General features: G+C 42.0%; 1 protein-coding gene across 2 annotated transcripts in view; it reads left to right on the plus strand.

The window, feature by feature from the left end:
* The window catches only part of TMEM132B (transmembrane protein 132B), a 255,093-nt gene extending 235,445 nt beyond the window's left edge, over positions 1 to 19,648 (plus strand). Inside the window, exons 6-10 of one of the 2 annotated variants that reach the window (XM_075109875.1) lie at positions 6,600 to 6,805; positions 14,773 to 14,851; positions 14,969 to 15,046; positions 16,446 to 16,637; positions 17,894 to 19,648. In XM_075109875.1, coding sequence (XP_074965976.1) covers positions 6,600 to 6,805; positions 14,773 to 14,851; positions 14,969 to 15,046; positions 16,446 to 16,637; positions 17,894 to 19,048 — 1,710 coding nt within the window. In that variant the 3' untranslated portion in view covers positions 19,049 to 19,648. Of the gene's footprint in view, positions 1 to 6,599; positions 6,806 to 14,772; positions 15,047 to 16,445; positions 16,638 to 17,893 lie in introns of both variants that reach the window. The other variant, XM_075109874.1, reaches the window with a different exon arrangement.
* Positions 19,649 to 21,285: the final 1,637 nt, after the last annotated feature.

A 21,285-nucleotide genomic window follows, 5' to 3' on the forward strand; every position in this document is an offset into this window, starting at 1 on the left:
AAAACAAATTAATGTGAAAAGAATGTCTCAAAGATGACACTTCCAAGACTATTCTGCACATGACTAAAATTAAAAGGGAATAAAACTTCTGTTTTCATTAGTTTCAATTTCAGCATCATGTCATTTGCCATCCTTTACTCTGTATATTCCTAATCTACCGTTTGCCTCAAATTGCTCGGAGACAAGATCTGCAGACCCCAGTACACATAATGAGCAGGGGCAGGGGGAAGGGGAGCTATTGCCAGAACTAGATGCATAGAGAAATCCCTGCTTGTGGAAGAGGCTGAAATAACCGCACCGTGAAGCCTTGCAGGCCACATACAATGCTTCGGCACGTACAGTGCAAGGCCTGCTTTGGGAGTGGCACTGCCTTGCTGCACGGGTGTCAGAAGCAAGGGCAATGTCTCCTCCTCACGGGGTGCTTCTCACCTCGCGGGGTCGTGGTGGACAATGCGACCTCTCACTGCAGGCGTCCTGCACAGCGGTGCTGCCACCTGCACGGGAAAACACGAGCCTCACAATTGGCCCAGAAGTGGTTTGCGTGCAGTTCTCAGCACAGGGCGAGACACCGACTGTCTCTGCCACACAGACCCGAAGGGAGACAAGGTGTTTCTCCAGGGCAGAACTGTAGTTCAACCTTGGCCAATTCGTTTTAATTTTAAAACAGAAATAAAATCTAATGAAAATTTCTACTTTTATGTTATCACTTGACACATGGATATGGGCAAATATTGTGCACTAGAATAATTAACATGTCATGACATAACATACGGCTGCAGACAAAATGAGAAGTCTGACATTTCCTGGACTGACTGCTATGAGGCATAATTCTGAATTCAAATAAAACCAGCATTTCTTAGCTGAAGAGGGTTTGGGAAAACCCTTTGTTTATTTGTCTCAAGACATGAGGCATATCTTTCCGTCCCTTTGTTGGTTTAGGAGAGATTCCAGCAATGGCTTCAGGCAGCGCATAATGCAGAAGGGGACAGGAGTCACGCAAGGCACAGAGGTAAGTAGCTGTTTGAAAGAGGGAGAAAGAAAAGGATAGGAAGACGAATAATACTTCTTTTTGTCTTCAGCTATTACCCAAACACTAAGCCAGATTCCTCAGGCTGAGGAAGTAATTTCAGACTGTGCTTCTAAAGCAAACATGTAGCGATAATAAAAATAAAGTACAAAATAATCCAAACCAGAAAAAAAAACCCCGATACGGCCATGCTGTGGCCATATAAAAAGATGCAAGAGGCATAAGAAAAACACACAACATAAGGGGTTGAAGTAGCTCAGCAAGTCCTTCCTAATGGGCTAACAACACAATGCCAGGAACAATGCCGCAGAAAAGGTGGAAAAGAAGGCATTCAGGAACTACTACAAGATTACAGTCTTAAGATTATTATGAGAATGAGCCATTTACTCTGGGCACCATTCACTTTAAAATCTTGTTACAATTGTTCTCTTTATAGCCTCATCCGCAATAATGGGACTTTGCATCCCTCACACATTGTCAGCAAAGCAGCACTGTGTACTGTTCCTCTGACCTTTTATAAACGCCTGCAATTTGCTGGGCTGCCATTCCTACCTCCTCTTCCAGGAGAGCAGCGGCTCCTGAGACCAGCGTTGCGTGGGCCTGTTTGCAGGGGACTTAGGTGGCCGCAGCCATACCGCGCTCTGGGCTCTGCCTCGTATGCTGGACATAGAAACAGCAGTGCCTCAGGCAGGGATTGGAAAAAGGTTGGGTTTTGCTGTTGGAAAAACAGGGTTACAAAACTGAGGAAGTCTGCACATCTGCCCCATTAAAAGTAAGTATTTTTAAATACCAGTAGATTTTGCTCCAGGGGTAAAAAAAAACCTCCTCTTGTAAAATCCAGTTCTGCTGAAGTACTGGCGAAAGCTCTTTTGAAAGTAAGGGTGAAAAGGACCTCTTTTCAAGGGTGAATTTGAACTGTAAATTTAAACCATGTGGGGACCTGACTGGAGAACCAAATGGCTACAGCTCTTAGCTGAAAACACTGCGTGTTAGACCCAATTCCGATACACACTGCACGGGCCTCAGTTTCCTCTTCTATAAATGGGTTGTAAAATCATCACCATCCTTTTGGGTTTTATGTGTCAAAAATCCACAGCTGAAAAGTGCCATAGGATGGCCTGGCATTGTACTTGGTACCATTCTTACATCCATTTAGTCACTGTTGCTTCATAGCAAATTAAACAGAATTAATTCCTTTGGGTAGGAGTTTTCCATTTAAAATTCATGAGACGTGTTCATACACAGCTGTGTGCGCACACACCGGTCATGTAAATACCAGTGAGAAGTATATGTCTGAAGGTGAAAAAAGAACTTGGAGATGAGGTGTGCACTGGGAAAGCCCTGAAGTGCTGCCCACGAGGCAGACCCCTCCTGAGGCCATCGTGCTCTCTCCTCCCACATGGGAGAGTGCTGAGGAAAAAATGGATGTGCCAAGCAGGCATTCAGCAGCAAAGTCTTGTTTAACGGAAAAACTCCAGAGTGGTTAACAGCCACGAGGCTTTTCTGTTTTCTGTTACATCTATCCCATCCAGTCCCCTTACAAAATGACCTGCAAGCTGAGGGGAAGGTACGAGCTTTGGAATCGAAGCTGCATGCAAAGACAAACCACGCAGCAGGCATTATTTGTTCTCTTGTCACCTCACATTCTCTCCGTTTTGCCTGGTGGCCCAAAGGGTGTGTAAACCCTTGCTGACCTGGACATCAAATAGTTTCCCAGTTAGTCCTTTGGACTGCTAGCTACTTTTGTACTGGATTAGTCTAAAACAAGGAGGCTGTGACAGGCTGTACAAGGCAACTTGTGCTTTTTACAATTACTTGTGGGGATTGGAGCCAACCACCTGCTTCAAAGCCCAGAGAGGTTAATTGCAGCTCTTTTGCTCTTGACCTGCATCCAGAGCACATCACTGACCGTCCTGCCCTCCTGGTTGCAAACTGTCTCAAATGGCACTCTCTGATTTTGTCAGGCAGCTGGTAATGGATGGTGGCAGGCTGTTTTAAACCAGCTTGCTCTGTGCATTTTAGATGAGAGGGGTTTTGCTGTGTCTTCTCCCTGTGTAGTGCTTGCAGGAGAGATTTAACTGCATTTCCCCCCTTTGTTCCCTCAGAACCAGCAGCTCAAAAGAAATCTGTGCATTAAGTCACCTGCTAATGTAGCTCTGCTTGTGTCTCCCTGCTGCGTCACGGCTTGCCCCATGGCGAACCTCAGCGCTTTCTGACGTAAACAGGCACACGCTGCCCAAACTCCAGCAGCAGGTCGTGCGAGTTCCCCTTTCAGCAGCGTCACGAGCCACTTCTGGCAGTCGGAGTCTGACTAGAAAAGTGTGGAGCAGACTTAAAAGGGGAGAAAGTGAAGGGGAACATTTGCTGTAGGCCGCCAGCCAGAGAAATCAGCTGTCACCAAGCCCCCAAAGCTCAGCGTGTGTTTCTCAGTCCCTCTTTGCTTTGGAGGAGCGTCAGAGTGCTGTTAGTATGAAATCACAGGTCTTATCTAAGACCTGGAGGAAATTAAGTCTTTGTCCTGGGTCTGTAGTAGGTCCCAAGTGAAATACGAGTGCTGGGCATTTTCTATACATGCTCAAGGTTCTCGTTTCCTTTGATGAACCAAATCTACTTTAAAGTAACAACCACTGTAAGGTGGGGTGAATGAAACATGGCAGTACTTAAACGCATGGGAGTGTCACAGAGGCTTCCTCGGGTGAGCTTTAGTCTAGCCTGAATGGTCAACAGTGGGCATGGTTTCACATACTTCATCACAGGATTCAGCTGACTGCTGTGGTTTTCACCCTTATTTGCACAAACTTAATTTTCCTTTAAAGTCTTTGGTTTACTCATACCTAATAGAGTAAACCAAAAATCCAGACAGAGAACTGAAACAACAACGTCTCTCTTCAAATTTTCTTATCAAGGCTGGATTATTTTCTGGAAGATACACTTAAGTGAAACATGAGCTCTGAACTCTGCACAAGGCCACTGGGTGAACTTCTCTATCTATGAAATGGTATAGTGATGTATACCAGTGTATCCTTACCTCTTGGTCAGTATATAAATGACTGAATAGCTCTGTCTGGATGTATAATCTATGAAATTTGTAAGCATAGCTACAATTAAAGTCCATCTTTCAGTTCCCTAATTTAGCACCTTTCATGCCTGCTGACATGAAGACAAGAAATTTTAAGCAGCAAGAGGAGAATCTAAAATATTAGCTGCTGTCATGTCAGATATTAGTTATTCCCCTGATCCGTCTTGATGTTTATCCCTCCCTCTTTGAGTTTTCTTAATTGTTTCTGTCTTGTATTAATTCTCACAAAACTCCCTAGATGTAGGCTTTATGATTTAAAATCTCAACTGCTCATTGAATTAATGGGCTTGATTAATGTGCTTAAACCTTCCAGAGACGATTGTGACACATTATGAGGGGGAAACAAAGATTCTGAGTATGCTCCACCTCATTTGTGGTACTCCTGAGCCTGGATTCCATCTTAACCTCTTTATCAGACAGCTTTTTTTCCTTTTTTTTTTTAATTTTTATACTCATTAAGCATTTATGTGGAAGCAGTATTCTCTCCAGCAGAGCGACTTAGTTTCCTTTGCCCTGTCCCGCACAACCTGGCTTAGTCCCTTTGTAAAAAAGCAGCTGACTGTAGTTTCAGTACATCGATTAGGATCTGAGAAGCTGACTTGAACATGGCAAACATGGAAGCACAGCTCTTTGACTTTGTATATGGGTATTTTATACAGAGAGAAAAACATCAGACTGAGCTTTTCTAACAAGACGGTCAAGTCACTTGACAATATTTTTAGCAAATCTGCTACCTAATAATAAGCAGTACGGAGGAATGACTTTAGCTGTGCAGTGGTGTTATAAAGGGCAACCTGAAAAGTTTGGCTGGTGGTCTCACTAAGTGTGAAACGGTCATTCGATACAGTTGGTGTTCAGTGGATATATACCGACAGATCAACTGGCACGATGTTTCCCAAATGCTTCTCCTCCACACTTGGCTTGAGAGCTGCTATAGTTTTCAGTGTTGTCACAATAATTCTGGAAATAAAACTTGTCACTGAATAACCTGCATAAAGGTTGCTTGTATTCTTTTGCTTCTCAAGTGGCTGATTCTTGGGCAAGTTCCCTATAAATCTTAAAAGCATTATAAGAGCCATTTAGGCAAAATTTTGTTATTTAAATGTCCTCCATGTGCTAGTAGAACTCAGGCACTGTCCATCGAACAGCAATATACCACGTTAGAACTCAAGAGAAAAATGACGTTATTCTGTATGAGACTTAAAACAGGACAAATTGAATTTCAAAGTCACACATGAGGACTGCCTCTGACAAAAAAAAAGGGCTGCTACACAATTTCTGTGATTTTTCTTGGCTCAGTAACCCCTAACTCCTGTTAAAATCAGAAAAGATTTGAGGTACATTTGCAGAGCAAAACCAACCTGTGTTTCTGCGTATTCCCCACTGAAGTCTACATGAGTTATCTTGGTAACTCCAGTAAACCAGAATTTAATCACTGGCTTAGCCAGAATCCCTTCAGATCTGCATCCTGATGCATTCCAGAGCCTATCACAGACCAGTCCTGACAGGAGACCAGAGGCCATTTCAGTAACACAACTACGTCTCATAAACCATGGTTTTAAAAGATTAAAACCACAGTACACAGACTCCGTTGGAGACTCACCACTCTTGCTTCAAAGCAAAAGGCAAACCTGTATATAGATGCAAATACATGTACATATGCATGTCCATATGTACACATGTATACGTGTATAAAAACATGTTATACATTAATCTAAATGTGTGTGTACATAGAGAATCTAAAAGCACACACACACAATGTTCATAGATATATTAAAAAACCCCGTACCCCCTGAAGAAGGACTCCCATCTTTCCAGGATGCAGATCAAATGCGTTCTTACATCATGTTCTTTATTTAAATAGAATCTGTGCTCAGGACCTTGATTTTGTGCCGAAGGATCCCTGAGACCAAGAGAAGATGAGTTGTAGTATAGAGCCCACGTGCTAGTTTTGGCAGTAATTTCATATAAGGACACAGGGCAACTATGAATACATTTTGCTAAAACAATTACTGAGAAGTTCTAAAAATTAATGCTTGTGCTGCACTTCGGCTCATGAGCCATAAGGGGAGCTTTGTCTTTTAGCATTACAGTGCTGGAGGAAAAAGGAAAGGATTCTGGTTTATGGTTCTGAGTCAGTCTTTTTCTTACTAACATATGGCCCCATTTTTTCCAGGTTCTTTAAGCAAGTTGTAAACATAAACTTTGATGCACATGGAGTTTGATTCATGAAGAGTTTAATTTGCCTAGTATAAAAGATTCACATAGGTTATATAACATCATTAAATTATTTTTGTAGTTTGAGTAGTATCCATTGAGGAAAGCAGGACTATTTCCCTGGGGTCCATTTATCACTGTTTGCTACTAATTAGAAAACTGCAAATACAATATGCATGACTCCCATTATCAGTGTTGTCTTTGGACTGATGTATCATTCCTCTGCTTTCTCAGGAACTTTTATTCATGTCCTAATTAATTTTTTTTTTTTATAAGGTTTCTGACAGATGTGACTCCATCTTCGTTAATGGCAAGGAAATGAAAAGCAAAGTGGATACTATTGTTAACTTCACTTACCAGCATTTTACCACCCAATTAGAAGTGACGGTCTGGGTTCCACGGCTCCCGCTGCAGATAGAGATCTCTGATACAGAGCTTAGCCAGATCAAAGGCTGGAGGATACCCGTCACCTCCAATAAAAGGTATGCTTACAGCACTGGCACAGTCCAGAGAGGTACCCAGGGCCTCTGATTTTAGAACACAACAAATTTTTAGAGTATTTCTCAGAATCTAAACTCCCTGTTTAAAATTACGTTTGCAGTCTGCCTTAGCCTTCATTATAACGTCCAACAATTATATCAGTAGGCTACATTTTTTCCTGATCTATGTATTTAGAAGTCAGTGGCTTTGCCTGGATCAGTTCCACGCAGTCTTAGCATATCATATCATACACTCTGATGTGCAAATCTGAGGAAAAGAACCTGGACAGAGAGAGAGATTGAGATTAAGATTGAGATTCAGCACTGCCAGTGCTTAAATTTCTGTCTACGGTGCTAAATAAACTAGGGCCAGGGAGGGAGTCAGGTCACTGGGCGCTGGCAGGGGGCTGGACTTGATGATCTTTAAAGGTCCCTTCCAACCCAAAGCATTCTGTGACTTTGCATGATTAGTCAGGCTTTGTATCGATGCACTCTACAGCAGACCTGGCTGAAGCATTATTTAGTAGGTAAGAGTTAGGCAAAAAAACCCCACTTATGCCCCTACTGAAAACTGTATTCTGGTGAACAGATTCTACCAGGACAAATGTGGATCGGAAAAAAAAGGGAGGGAGGGAGGCAGGGCAGGGATTTTGAGCTCTGTTCTGTCCATCCCTGCTGAAATACCAATTGTAGAATAACCATCATGCGGACAACTTGCAAGATTAAGAACTTCCAGGAACACTGCTATATTGGTGGATTTCAGGCTAAGTTGAAAAATACTGCTGGAGAACAAGGCATGACACAAGCTCAGATTTATAATACAGGGAAAAAGCGTTTCTGGCAGCAGTAACTGTAGGGCTAATGCTAACTGCTGTGGCGGTTCTGGCTAAAGCACTCGCTTTGCCCACGAGAATGTCTCAGCTATCGAAGAGCCTTAAAGAGCCCAAACAGACAGTAGTGGAGCACAATTATCTAGCACTTTATGAGGGCATAAAACTAAGGGTAATAGGACTCAATTTACAGGATTCTCAGGTAATGAGCTCCAAAGAACGGGACTGACTTAGCTCTGGGCTATGTGGGCATTTTTTCTGGCTGTGACAGACGAGGTGGTGGGGATGTGGCGCAAGAGAATTTTGTGTGTTTCCTTCAGTGATAAAGGCAAAGTTGCCATTTGTGGAAGGAAGAGCTGTGCTAGGTGATGACCGAACCGAACATATGCTGCCTGCTTCAAGTTTCACTTTACTTACCTTCTTCTGTCTGTAATGTGCCTAGTCCTGTAACGCTCCCTTAGGCGCAGCTCCTGCTAAAACCAGTGGGGTTTCTGCTGAGTAAATGGCTGCAGGATTAGGCTGTTGATGTTTATTATAGGAGTAAACTTTCAGCAGCAAGCTCAGTGAGTTAGACATTCAACGGTGGTTAACGGTCGTGGACATTCTGACTTTAAACCCATTACACACAGTGCTGGAAATTTACCCCCTGGTGTCTAGTTCTGATTTATTTGGCCAGCTGAAATAAAGATAATGGTCTGAGAGTCTGCTCTGTTTGCAAGCTGGCAAGCGGTGCGTGTTTGCTGCTGCCTGGATTGCATCTGAACTGCTGGCACGTCTTCAGCAAGCATTTTCCGTGAAGGGTGGAAGAGAAAGTGTGGACACTGTGTCGTTCCCCAGAATCGCAGCTGGTAGTTTATGACATTGTGTGTCAGCAGTCCCTGCCCGTGTGAACAGGAAAGGCTTCAACTAGAAATAAATTATCTCTTGTTTTATGGAACAGTTGTGTGGGGTTTCTTTTTACCTTGGAGGGGGTATTCTGAATCAATAGGCAATCTAGGACTAGCATGAGTTGTGCTCACTCTGACATTTACTTTGTACATAAGGTTTTTACATTTGCTCTATTTCTTTAGATTGCATGGGTTTTACCTGAGATTTAGTGTTTTTTTCCTTGTGGGTTGTTTTTTTTTTTCTTTTTAATTCTTAATCTGCTTATACTTCCACCTCCTTCATTGCTACATGTTTCCCAATATCCTAAACACAGGGGAGTTTTTATGATGGGTTTTTAAGTGGTGACCTGAACCACACAAGGCATTTGGACTACTGTCGGGAGCTGCAGGTTGGTTTCCTGAAGCCTCATTCAGTGTTACAGCCAGAAGGCCACCTCTGCTTTTTTCTGAACAATGAATGGTTCAGCCTGTAATTATTCACAGGGCCCTCCCGGTGTGTACCACACAGTGTCAGCGCTGTACAGTGAGAATGTGTGATACCTGAGAATAGGCTGGAAAGGAGAGGCAAGTGCTCTAATCTTTTTAAAAAAAACAAAATCCAAGCATTTCCCAGTGGGTCTGGTAGCCATAGCATTGTATTGCTTCAACTTCATTGTCATGTAAGAGCCAGTATTTGCAGTTTCCATGAGCTTTTGATATCTATCCTTAAAGGAAACTGATTTGAAAGAAGAGGGCCTCTAACTCTTGGAATCTCTCAAAAGTCCCTGCCAACAGACTTAGGCAGGCTTCAATTTAGGTTCAGTCACACATGGCCCACGGGTCAACTGAACCCATGCCACTGTCCTCAGGTTCAGTCATGGAAGGCTTGTAATGTGTCCTCCTCACTCCTCACCACAGACAAAACAATTTCCTCCTCTCCTCCTGTCCACTGCAGTTGGTATCTTCACACCACCCCCTTGTCTTCTCAGTGAGAACTAAACATTGCTATAAAGTAATTAATCGATATGCAGGAGGTAAAAGTTTTGAGCATTTCTTACCAGGCTTGTGCAGAGACACTTCAGCAACCTCCAAAGCCTCCTTCGTCTCCGCTGGCTCCCCCACTGCCTCGTTCCCACACGCTCAGCGTGGCTGCGCTGGTTCAGTCGTCTGAGGGGCTGAGCCAGATGGCAAAATATAACTGGATTTACAGTAATATTTAAAATGTTTTTACTGGTGCTGTCGACAAAAGAAACGCTTATGAAACTACTGCCTCAGCATGGCTGTTCTTCGTCTGAATGTAGCTGCTTCTGTTTCAGCCCTGGAAAAGTGTTTGTATGCCCCAAATCACATCTGTTCTTTCCAATGATGTTTGTTGAGCTCATAAAATGTATTGCTTCTCCCTGCAAACCCTGTCATGTTTGGAATTGTAAAATACATGTGATTACAGACATGTTTGCTTACCTAACTTCTTGAATAATTTCCACAAAGCAATGAAAAAGACAGGATTGCTACAAAAACTTCTCAAATGGCACATGCCTGGCTCAGTTTGAACTGCGTCGGTTTTCACCTGAACTGCTGTAAGAGCAGGAACTTGCTAGAGCAACAGAAAAAAAGAAACCAGGCTGCTTTTATGCCAGAAACTGGAAAAAAAAAAAAAAGCGCCTCTCCTGTGTAAGAACAGTAATGCAATTTACCAGATCAGGCTGTAAATATATGGCAGACCTTTATTATTATCCAGAGGAGAACTTGATCTATGGCGTGTGCTACTGCAGATATGAAGAGCCTCCCTTTGCAGATGAAAGTCACCGCCGTGGATCAGCTCATGACTAATGCATGGTGCGCGGTCCTCAAACTAGCATGGGCTAACGGAAGCCCTGCTCCTGCGATGGGCTGAAGAAAAGCCCACAGTCTCAGCAAACGAAAGGTATATATTTAAATTAAAGTCAAATATTAGAGTGTGGAAGACATCCAGGCAGACTCTGCTGGTCTAACAAGTAAATCTATTTTGATTCCTCAAGCATCTGCAAAATAATTACCGCCTTCTTGAAGTTCCTGCACCAGCTCTGTGCACGTACATTTACACGGGATGCGTGGCTTCAGCCTGCACCAACAGGAACTGCGTGGCTGAAGTCTCACAGAACAAGCTGGAAATTTAATTTAAGTAAATATTTGCAGCTGGGATGGCGCACTGTTTTCGTGAGGCTCCCAGGGATGCAGCCCTCACACAGCATGGCGCCGGCGTATGCTTCCCTGTCAGGCACAGAGTTTACTGGGCTTTGCCAGCAGCTTGGCCTTACTGAACAAGAGCTGCGAAAGCCATTGCTAAGCCACGGTGACTGCAAACCTCTGAGCAGCAGAAGCCTTCGAAAGCTATGAAACAGAGTTAAGCCAGGCATGGTATTGCTTATGAACGGCAGTCTGTTGAACTAACAGTTCATTAGGCGGTAGCGCTACTTTGGTCCTGTCTAGTACGAGACAAAAGCAGGAAAGTTAGCCTAAGTTAAATGAAGGAAAAAATAAAGGCCTTTAGCTGACCCTCTATGGGAGGGCTGCCATTCAGAAATAAAGCCATCCTTTAAAGCGAATTAAATTAAACTGGATTCAAACCATTCCATTTGTGAATGACGTCAGCACAAAGCTGGAGCACGCTGTAAATTCACTCCCTTAGCGAATTGACTTTAATGTCCTATGGCTATAAGGCCGTAGAGATCTTTGCTAATAGGTAGACTGTATTTTCAAGACCTGCAAAGGTACCAAATTACCTTTCTTGAACTGTGAGCGGAGCTCTGTGCAGCTTATTTCAGTCGTTTCCACTAAATCAATTTCCAGTGGCTAACATTTTGTATCCAAAATAGATGGTTTTTTTATCAATTAGGGGTGTTGCAAATGATTTTTAAATACATGACTCTTTTTAATGAGTATTTCAAATTCAAAACCAGCAAAACTGATTTCTTTAGGGGTTTTTTAACAGAAAATTAGCATCTGGCCCAAGAACTTGATGCCTGGTTTGAAAGTGGTACAAATTAAGAGAGACACACTTAAACTGCTCACAGACAGTGTCTATAATATAAAGTCGACAGATCACTGATTAGATCAGTGCTACCAGGCACCCTTGTAACAGGGCTGCTGTTTTAACTCAGCTCTCTGGCAAAGGCTTTCTCTGTGTGAAATGTAAATTAAATGTAATTCTGGCAACTGCGGTTCACTCCAGAAAAGCAAAAATCTTCAAGCAAGTTTGCAAAGTAACAAGAAATAGGATAAGAAGGATTCTGAGAGACATCCAGAGCTAACCTTGGAGCTGACCAAAGCGGGGGAAAGTGTAATATGCAGCAATAGTGTATATTCATGAGGATATGTCTTAAAAGGAAAATGAGCTCGTTGCTTATTGAAGGATTTTAAACCTACTGAAAACACTGTAAGAAGAAGTTTAAGACTCTAAAGGGAACTATGGAAGTCAGTGGATCTCAAACATTTTGTTGGGCCCATGGATACAAAACACTGAAATGCTCTGACTTACTGAGTCATGGATTTGTGGCTTTGAAGTGGAAATGGGTATTGTTTGTTTAAAAAAAAAAAAGTAAGAACTCGAGTTGGTACCTGGTAAAAGCGACTGGCAAAGCTCGTACTGAAAATTCAAACACCTTTCCTTTTACTTTGCACTGATGCAGGAAAGTGCCTTGCCCATTCCATGGGTTAGAGCTCTTTCTCTGATGTCATGCATTTGCATGCAATAGAAACCTTGTATTTCTAAGGACAAGTATACAAACACCTGTAAATGTTTTTGTAGCGAAATGGAGCCCTTACCTTTGTTTGTTAGCGATACCACAAGGAGAGTTGGACTTGAATAATCTTTTTTTGGTTGGTAGTGCTGGCTGCCCATACAGTCTTAGGCCTGATAGCAAGGGCTGGGGTGCTCCCTCTGTGCCCTTACCCAACACTCCTTATCTCTGGCCATTCTTCCCACAACTCACATTTTGGACTAGGGCTGAAAAATTCTTTCTCTCAAAGTTTCCTCTTGACCAGTCCAGCTGTCTGGGGTTCTAAACAGTGAAGGTAGAACTAAATAAGCACAGAAATAAATATGGATGACTGTATCACCTGGGATCTGAGTAAAACACCTGGTTATGGAACAGAAACAGAAAACAGCGTTCTGTTAAAAAAAAATTAAGTCAGCGTGAACACTGAACATGTGACCATTTTTCTTCAAGCCACAAAACACTGATTCTGTGGCTCTTCCCCCCCAAATCACATAAATGCTTCTTACCTGAATACCTCCTGTGCATCCTTCTCCAGCTCTGCACAGGTACTTATGTAACTGTGTTACTAAAAGAGGGTCAAATCCCAAAATCTCAGAGCTAAACCTCGTTTTCCCGAAGTCTGAGATTACTCAGAGCTGCGTTATGGTTTAGGTAAGCTGAGGAGGGTCAGAATACAGGAATAAATTGGAAGTGGAAACGTCAAGGAGTTCATAAACTCTTTTATAGCATTATAAAGCCAAAAGCAATGTAAATAGTCATGGGCCACATAAGCGCTATGAGTATCCCCCTCCTGGTACTTTCCTTGCGACTGTCCTGCTGACTGGCTGGCTTCAGCTCATAGTCCAGATTGACACTAGTGTTGGAAGGAGAGAACAATTGAGACTTTCCCTGAAATACCCAGCTAGTCTAATTCTGTAAGACTAATTTCTTTGTGTAATGTTAAATCCTATTTTAGGATCCTGTTTTTTTTCTTAACAACTCAGTGGTTATTCAAGGTTGTTTCATTCAGCGACTAACGATGGACACTGTTGTTTACAAAACCAAAAAGGCTGTACCAACAACCATTTACTTGAGGCCAAATATATATATTGAGCTAACAGTTGATCCATTGAAAATGTGTTTCCAGTGTATTAGATTGTGTAACAGCAGGACTTTCTATCATTTTGAAGAGCATAAGGGCTTTTCTTAGCTATGTTTTCAGCTTACTGTTTGCCGACTTTGTCATAAAACAATTTATAACAAAAGCAATTCTGCTTTATAATAGTTTTTCATAGCTGGTATTTCAAAGGAGAAGATAAAGGAACACAGTAAACACAAAACTACTTCCCAAAACACTATGAAAAATAAGAGGCTTACCCCATCTTTGCCATCCTTGCCGTAGAGGTGGCTTCAGGCTCAATAAGTAAGGAGGAAGGCAAATTATTTCTAAGCAATGAATTCCACAGCACGGGGGCATAATAAGTAAAAGTGTGACCACCTAGTGCTTAATTCCTGACTTGAGCAAGATAAGAGAATCCATGTGTTTGTCCCAAGGAATAAACAGTAGCAAAAAAATAATTAAAAAAAAAGAATTTATGGGTTTTAAAACAGACAAAATTTCATGAGGTGCGACAGCCCTGTGACCATGTACAAGTCACTGTGGTGCCTTATGTAAGGTTTGTGGAAAGTTGGTGTATTGTCACAGGTTATATGTTGCAAGGGGGACAGACAGTTAGAAAATGTTAAAGAAAGTGTGTCTAATGCTCCAGTTGTTTCTCTGGGGTGAGTGACAGTCTCGCCGGTCTGGCATGGTGTAATCCGAGCAACTGATGCCCGCCTGGCAGCTTAAGCACATAATTTGGGGTTTTGGAAGCCCCATGTGGTCATTATGTGTCTAAATATACCAGGCACTTGCATGAACTTTATGAGATTTCAGGTGAAATCATGGTATATGTCTCAAATGCAGAGGGCTTACTAAGCCTATGAGATGGCGATGTGGGGTGGCATTACCTAAGCAGGGAATCGTGAATATGTTACAATACCTTTGAAGAAATGAGCAAAATGGTACAAATGTTATGGGCAAAGGTGGAGGAAAGGATGTTAAAACGTCTTTCCCCATCCCTGCAGTGCTGCTACAGGGGTTTGTTCCAGAACTGCCCTCCCATAAACGTTTCAACTCTGCTTTCCTTAGCCCTCTGCAAGATCTGTCTGCTGCTTGGCGACACGGTGAACAAGCGGTGGCTCCACTGAATTCTTGGCAACGGCAGACATATTTTCAGGTTGCTGGGAGGTCCCACTCAAACAAAGAATTCACTAACAGACGCGACAGTAGCTTTTAAATTGTAGAGCACAAAAGAGCTGTACAAGCATCTCACCCAGGTTTAGTAACCTGCACATCCAAACCGTGGTTTCCTGTTTCTCACACAGGAGCAGATGATGGTAACTTTAAGCTAACTGAAAATACCATGGAACTGAAGCTCCGCCGTGTTGTAGGGAGATCATGGCAATGCAGATAACAAACTTGGATCTATTTACAGGCCTACCCGTGACAGTGAGGATGAAGAGGATGATGAGAAAAAAGGAAGAGGTTGTACCCTCCAGTATCAGCATGCCATGGTGCGAGTCCTCACACAGTTTGTAGCTGAATCCTCTGAGTTTGGAGGCCACTTGACCTATATGCTAGGCTCTGAGTGGCAGTTTGACATCACTGACCTTGTGACTGATTTCATGAAGGTAGAAGAACCCAAGATCGCGAAGCTTCAAGATGGTCGAGTTCTGGTTGGTCGTGAGCATGGCATCACCACGGTCCAGGTACAGCCTGAGATGTGCCTGCAGCTTCCGCAGAGAGAGTTCAGGATGCGCGCACACAAGAGCTAGTTAGCTTATAAAATTGATTGCTCTCAGAAAAAAATAAGCTGAAAAAAAATTACGTGCTAAACATAAAAGGAGGTTTTCATTTTTGCTATTTCTCACTTCCATAAAATACCTTTAGGTGAAACTTCTGAAGGGATTTAGCCATGTTAATGTGACTGGCAACACAGCGAGCCTTTCTGAACAGTGAAACAGGTTACACGAGGCACACAGCTAGCTTCTTTTAATGTAAGTGGGACCTCATGAACCTAACTGTTAGGACATTTTACCAAAGATATTCATGCGTCTTCATATGCTTAAACACCTTTGAAAAATTAGTCCCTTTATGTTCACAAAATGAAACACAAAAAAAAGTGCACAAAAATAATCTTCAGAAGCCTTTCACAGTGTTCACGTTCACCACCTGTCCCTCTATGTAACTTCATGCATATTTCTTAATCAAAATAAAGGAATACAAGCATTGGGGCTCTTATTAAGTGCAAATATCCATAATGTTCCAGTCACACTAAGTTTCCTTTGTAGTCAATGCAAAGGAACGGGTACTTCTAGGGCTTGGCTCCTTTCAGCCTAGAACAAACCTCACAAAGAGGTCAAGGGACCTCTGCCCTTAAAATGACTCTTTCACTCCAGTGACTCTGAGCGAGCAGCAGGCAGCTAGCTCCAACGCAGGTAGCTACACTGTAGTTTTCTCATGTTTAGACAAATTGCACCTCAAATAGTTTGGGCTTGAACCAGCTGTTTCTGGGATCAGTAGAAAGATGACTGTCTCCTTCTGAGCATGTTAGAAATAGGGTCTTAGAGCAAACTGTCAGGACTATTTTGGCATTGAAAAACACAGACAGGCACCCAGTGGGGTTTTCAAAGTCCTTTTGCAGAGCTCACTTCTTTGATTTCATTCAGGTCCTCTGTCCCTATGAAGGCAGCAGGCCAAGTTCCTATCAGCCAGGCTTTGTACGCTTACTTATTCCCTTATTGAGTTTTGGCGTTAATCAGTGTCTTACGCTGTGTCTGGTGCTATACTGCATTCATAGGAGGTTGTATAGACCACACAAAAATGACTTATTTTCGAAAAACAAATCCATTTAAGTTAATCTATACTCCATTGTTGAGATGAAGCTGCAATTCTGTACTGATTGGTTGTTCTATTAAATTATTTTTGTAAATAAAATAATTTAGCAGCAAATGAGTGTAATGCCTTGGGGGAAACATCAATTATAGCTTACACATGGATGTAACAAACCCAGGATTAATCCCAAGTGTTATGCCGATTAGAGTCTAATCTTGCGTTATAACACAGTTAGTTGCTGTTTCACGGAAGGTGTTTGCTTTCTTTTTCAAGGTTCTGTCACCTCTTTCCGATTCCATCTTGGCAGAGAAGACCGTGATAGTTCTAGATGACCGTGTAACCATTACAGATCTAGGAGTACAGTTAGTTTCAGGCTTGTCTCTCTCCTTACAAATCAGCAAAGGAAGCAAGAGAGCTATCGTTTCTACCACCTCTGCATATGATATTCTTCATACACCGAAACAGGTATGATGCAAAGTAGTATACAGAATTAATTTGTTTACTGTGCTTTGTCAGAAGCTAGGGAAAAGCTACTTGCTGTAAATTTTAGCACATAAAATGTATGGCTTTGCCAAAAGTGGTAACTTCACCCAGTAAAGGCTGTTTGTCTCACTGACCAACTCCTACAGGTGCAAACCCCCGTACAGAATGACCCTCAACCTCTTCAGGAGTAGTTGGGAGACCTGCACAGCATAGGGAAAGTGATGGACGTGTCCACGCATGCATAATGCTGTAGAAAGCGTGTATGTGCTGCTCAAGACACCTTTTTTTTTTTCCTGTGGGAAAATACAGCTTAGCTGTGTAAGCAGAGGTAGGAGCCCCATGCCTCAATAGTCTCACCAAGTCAGGTCAGCCCAAAGGACCTTTTGGCTGCACGTACAGAAGTTTTCATGATCTGCATTGCTGAAATCTGAACTCTGATGAGTTTGTGCTTTTGGTGAGACCACAGGATAAATTACATATATCTTTTTTATTGTATTTATTATAGAATTGAGACTCTATATCACTAGAGAAAGTGTAACTATCTTTTTAGCACTAGCAATTTGCAGTAACGAGACAAATAGTTTTGATCAAAGCGTCCTTAAAAAAATGGTGGTTTTGAGTGTTTCTATAGATCCCAGAAAGGACTACGATCACAATATTGTAATTTTCGCATAATCTTGTATATTTGAAAACATGACAGAAAATGTAAAATACTGCATTGAGATGTGTTCTTAACCTAATTTGTTTCAACGGGCTGAAGGGGATCACCATTCCGACACGCAACAGCTCTGCATGTTGCATTGCATATGGCATTAGAACTGCAGTGTTACGGAAATTCCCTGTTATAGGTCCTTTATAAAATTTATTAAACACAACTTTGGAAATATGATTATTTTCATCATGGGGCTCTGGCATTCAGAAGAGGCTTCTCACTTCAGGCTGAAAAAAAGGAATTGTGAAATGTTTTTTGTCAGCACCTTTTATTAAATTTAGATGACCGTGTCTTTGATACTTCCTGAAGATGAGATAAATGCCTAAGTGCTGTAGCAAGCACAAATCTGCAAGAAGAAAATGGGAAGCAGAGTAGACGTTTTGATTTTCTTTTTTTAAAAGACAAAATAAACCAAAGATAAACTGTGTATTTATTTTGCTGATGTCAAACAAACTTAAACGACCGACTGTCTGATATATGCTCTCTTACATTTCACACATTTTTTTCTCATCCCCTCTCCCCCCAGGAAGCCATAGTCAGCGCTTGGATTTTGTTTAGTGATGGGTCAGTGACGCCGTTAGATATCTACGACTCCAAGGACTTCTCGATCACCATCACTTCGCTGGATGAGATGGTAGTGTCTGCACACCAAAACCTTCAGTCCAGGTGGCCTGGGGTAGTGGCGGAAGGGGACGGGCAAGGACCTTTGATCAAAATTGAAATGGTCATCAGCGAGCCGTGTCAGAAGACTAAGCGGAAGAGCATTCTGGCTGTGGGGAAAGGAAGTGTCAAAGTGAAGTTTGGTCAAAAAGATTCTGACCAAAAAGGAGGCACTAATGACATTGATGATGTGGATAGAGATTTTAAAAGCCATGCAAGCAATTCTATAGAGAAACCTGCAGAACAAGAGAGGACAGCACAAGAATGGTCCAAAACCCACGAGGACTTGTCCAGTCATGAGGACAATGCAAACAAAAGCACAACTTTCATATCTCCAATTGATCAGGACTCGCTGGAGGATGGCCAGCTCCAAAATAACCCAACTGCCTTCACAGGTTTTCCTACGCAAGTAGAAATACCAGGAGAAAACAATCCCAGTGATCTCACATTGACTTCAAGAGGATTAACAGATCTGGAGATTGGCATGTATGCCCTGCTGTGTGTTTTCTGCTTAGCAATCTTGGTCTTTTTGATCAACTGTGTGGCATTTGCTTGGAAGTACAGGCATAAAAGGTTTGCTGTGAGTGAGCAAGGCAACATCCCCCATTCCCATGATTGGGTCTGGCTTGGAAATGAGGTTGAACTGCTGGAAAACCCAGTTGACATTTCGCTCCCGTCAGAGGAGTGCACTACCATGATTGACAGAGGAATGCAGTTTGAAGAAAGCAACTTTCTCCTTAACGGGAGTTCTCAGAAGACTCTTCATAATCATATCCTCAGATCTTCTGAGTACCTTTGTGAAAAAGAAGTTAAAAGTGAACCTATAAATCCTTCTGGGCCAAAGCAGAAGCGAGTAAAGTTCACTTCATATACAACAATACTGCCGGAGGATGGAGGCCCCTACACCAACTCAATTCTATTTGACAGTGACGATAATATTAAATGGGTATGCCAAGATATGAATCTTGGCGACTCCAAGGAACTTAGGGACTATATGGAAAGACTGCAAGACAATATGTAAAACTACTTTCTTATGTTTGTAATCACCTTTATGCCTTCTGTTTATGGATGGTGGAGCAGTCAGTCCAGTCAGCAATAGGAACAAGACAGTCCAACCTTGGAGTTACTGAGATGATAACCTGATATCACTGAGCAGGTACAGGAGGCTGGCTGAGTTAAACCTGTTTCACCACAAACCAGGATGTGCCCCTAAAACAGCTACCTGTAGGTGTTGGAGGTGTCACACATGATGGCTGTTTTTGTATACTGCCTGGTACTAGCAAAATGCTAATACAACTACGCTCAGACTCAGAGGAGACTTCATTGGTTTGTCACCTCTCATGATAAATGGTAAATCAGAAAAGAAAGGGATATTTGTTTGCATTGATTTTTCTAGTCGTCGTCCTTTGTAAAGCACAGTGGACATTTCTTGCTTATAGCCTGAACCGAGGCTTACATTAAAAGGGATCTGAATGAATCTGATTTTATTGCCTATGTGCAATGCAGCCAAGTAGTCTTATTATTTTTTACAGATATGAAAACTCCCATATGGTTAATTTCCTCACCTATTGTTTATGAATTTTATTTGATTTAGGGAACATTAAATATTTTCTTTGAAGTTTTTTTTGTTGTTGTACCAAAGTGTAGTACAGTAATATTTATAATGATTTAAGTTTTCTATTCATCTGCATCAGCCCCTAGAGATACCTTCTTCATCACTGATTATCTTTCTCCTTTCCACATGGGTATATGGGTCGTTAGTATTTGAAACATAGAAAGGTATTAGAACCCTTACTGGGAAAGGGTTGTATCTTCTTACAGGGAACTGTAAATACAATAATAAACCCTGGAAAAATAAAAACCAAGGAGTAGCCCTGGGTTTACTTTTGTCATTGCTAACATGAAAAAGTAACCTGCAACAGAACAGCACACACTTCAAAGGAAAATGCTTTGCTGAAACAGCAGCTTGGTTGACAATACACATTATTATCAGAATGAGAGAGTCAAATGTGGTATTGAAACGCATAGAATAGGAAGGAAATTCCCTAGCAAATAAGCAAAGGCTCGGAGCCGCTGTTACTCTGTACTAATTAATATATTGAAGGTAGAGTTTAGCAGGACAAAGAAGTCCATGCTCAATGGCTGATGCCCCAGACCTTGTCTAAAACATCTCTAAGACCATTAAAGAGAAAAAATTTACACCATGTTTCATTAAAAAGGAAGAAGAAAAGAAAAGACACACTGGGCACATTATAAGGTGACTATTCCCAATTTTAACAAGGAAAACATGCTGGAGGTTCAAAGCTGCCATTTCATATGCATTACATGTATTTTTTTACTGAAGGATGACAGAAATAAGTTGAAAATTACAGTTAAAAAAACCCTGAATCTACATAAACAACCAACCAATAAAGCACATGTTCTTGTGATGGCTCCTGTGCAATAAACACAAGATCCAAACTGCAGCTGCCTTACGTACCGTAGTTCCCATCTTCTAGATACATCAAGACAGGAGTTGAATTTTATAATTCAGTTCTGATATTAGAACAGACCAGATAACCATCACTATGGGAGATTCTGCAGTTGGATCCTGATCCACAGCTGGGAATACGTTTAATACAACTGCTGCAAAATACGAGAATTTTAATAGTGAGACTAGACAGTGAGGACACCAGGCTTATATAAGTGACTAGAGACTTATGTTTGCTGGCACTGAACTGCACAGTGAGGCGACGGCATCTGTTATAATCTAATTTTAAGTAGAGAAAATAATAGAGCACAGCGATGCTTCTATTTCAAAAGGGATTCAGCACTTGTGCATCAGATGAAATCTTGGGTTGTTTAACAAATGTTCTCTCCTCTTTAATGGCTCCAGCCCTCGTAAGGAAATATTAATTCCTGCTATGATCCTTAGTACTAACAACATAAAAAGCCCTTTTCAAAATTAAACAGCTCTTCCAAACGTGTTATTTTGTATTTGGCCCAGCCATAAACCAAGTGTATTGTTTGCGCACCAGTAAATGAGTATAAATCAACCACAAATAAATTTAGTCTTGAAATGAGAGGGGAAAAAAAACTTACTGATGTTAGTTGCAGAAGGCAAACAGCAGAGCTTGTGTCATGAATGCATATCCACCAGTTTACCAGGGACACTACGCTCTGACAGCAGTGTACCGACTCCGTGACCTCTTCCATCACTGTGGCCCCAGCTCTGCTAAGTACTCCCAGCAGCTGCTGAGCGCCACCCTGGGCGGTGCT

The sequence above is a fragment of the Phalacrocorax aristotelis genome, chromosome 15 (assembly GCF_949628215.1).
Source record: "Phalacrocorax aristotelis chromosome 15, bGulAri2.1, whole genome shotgun sequence".
Lineage (NCBI taxonomy): Eukaryota > Metazoa > Chordata > Aves > Suliformes > Phalacrocoracidae > Phalacrocorax > Phalacrocorax aristotelis.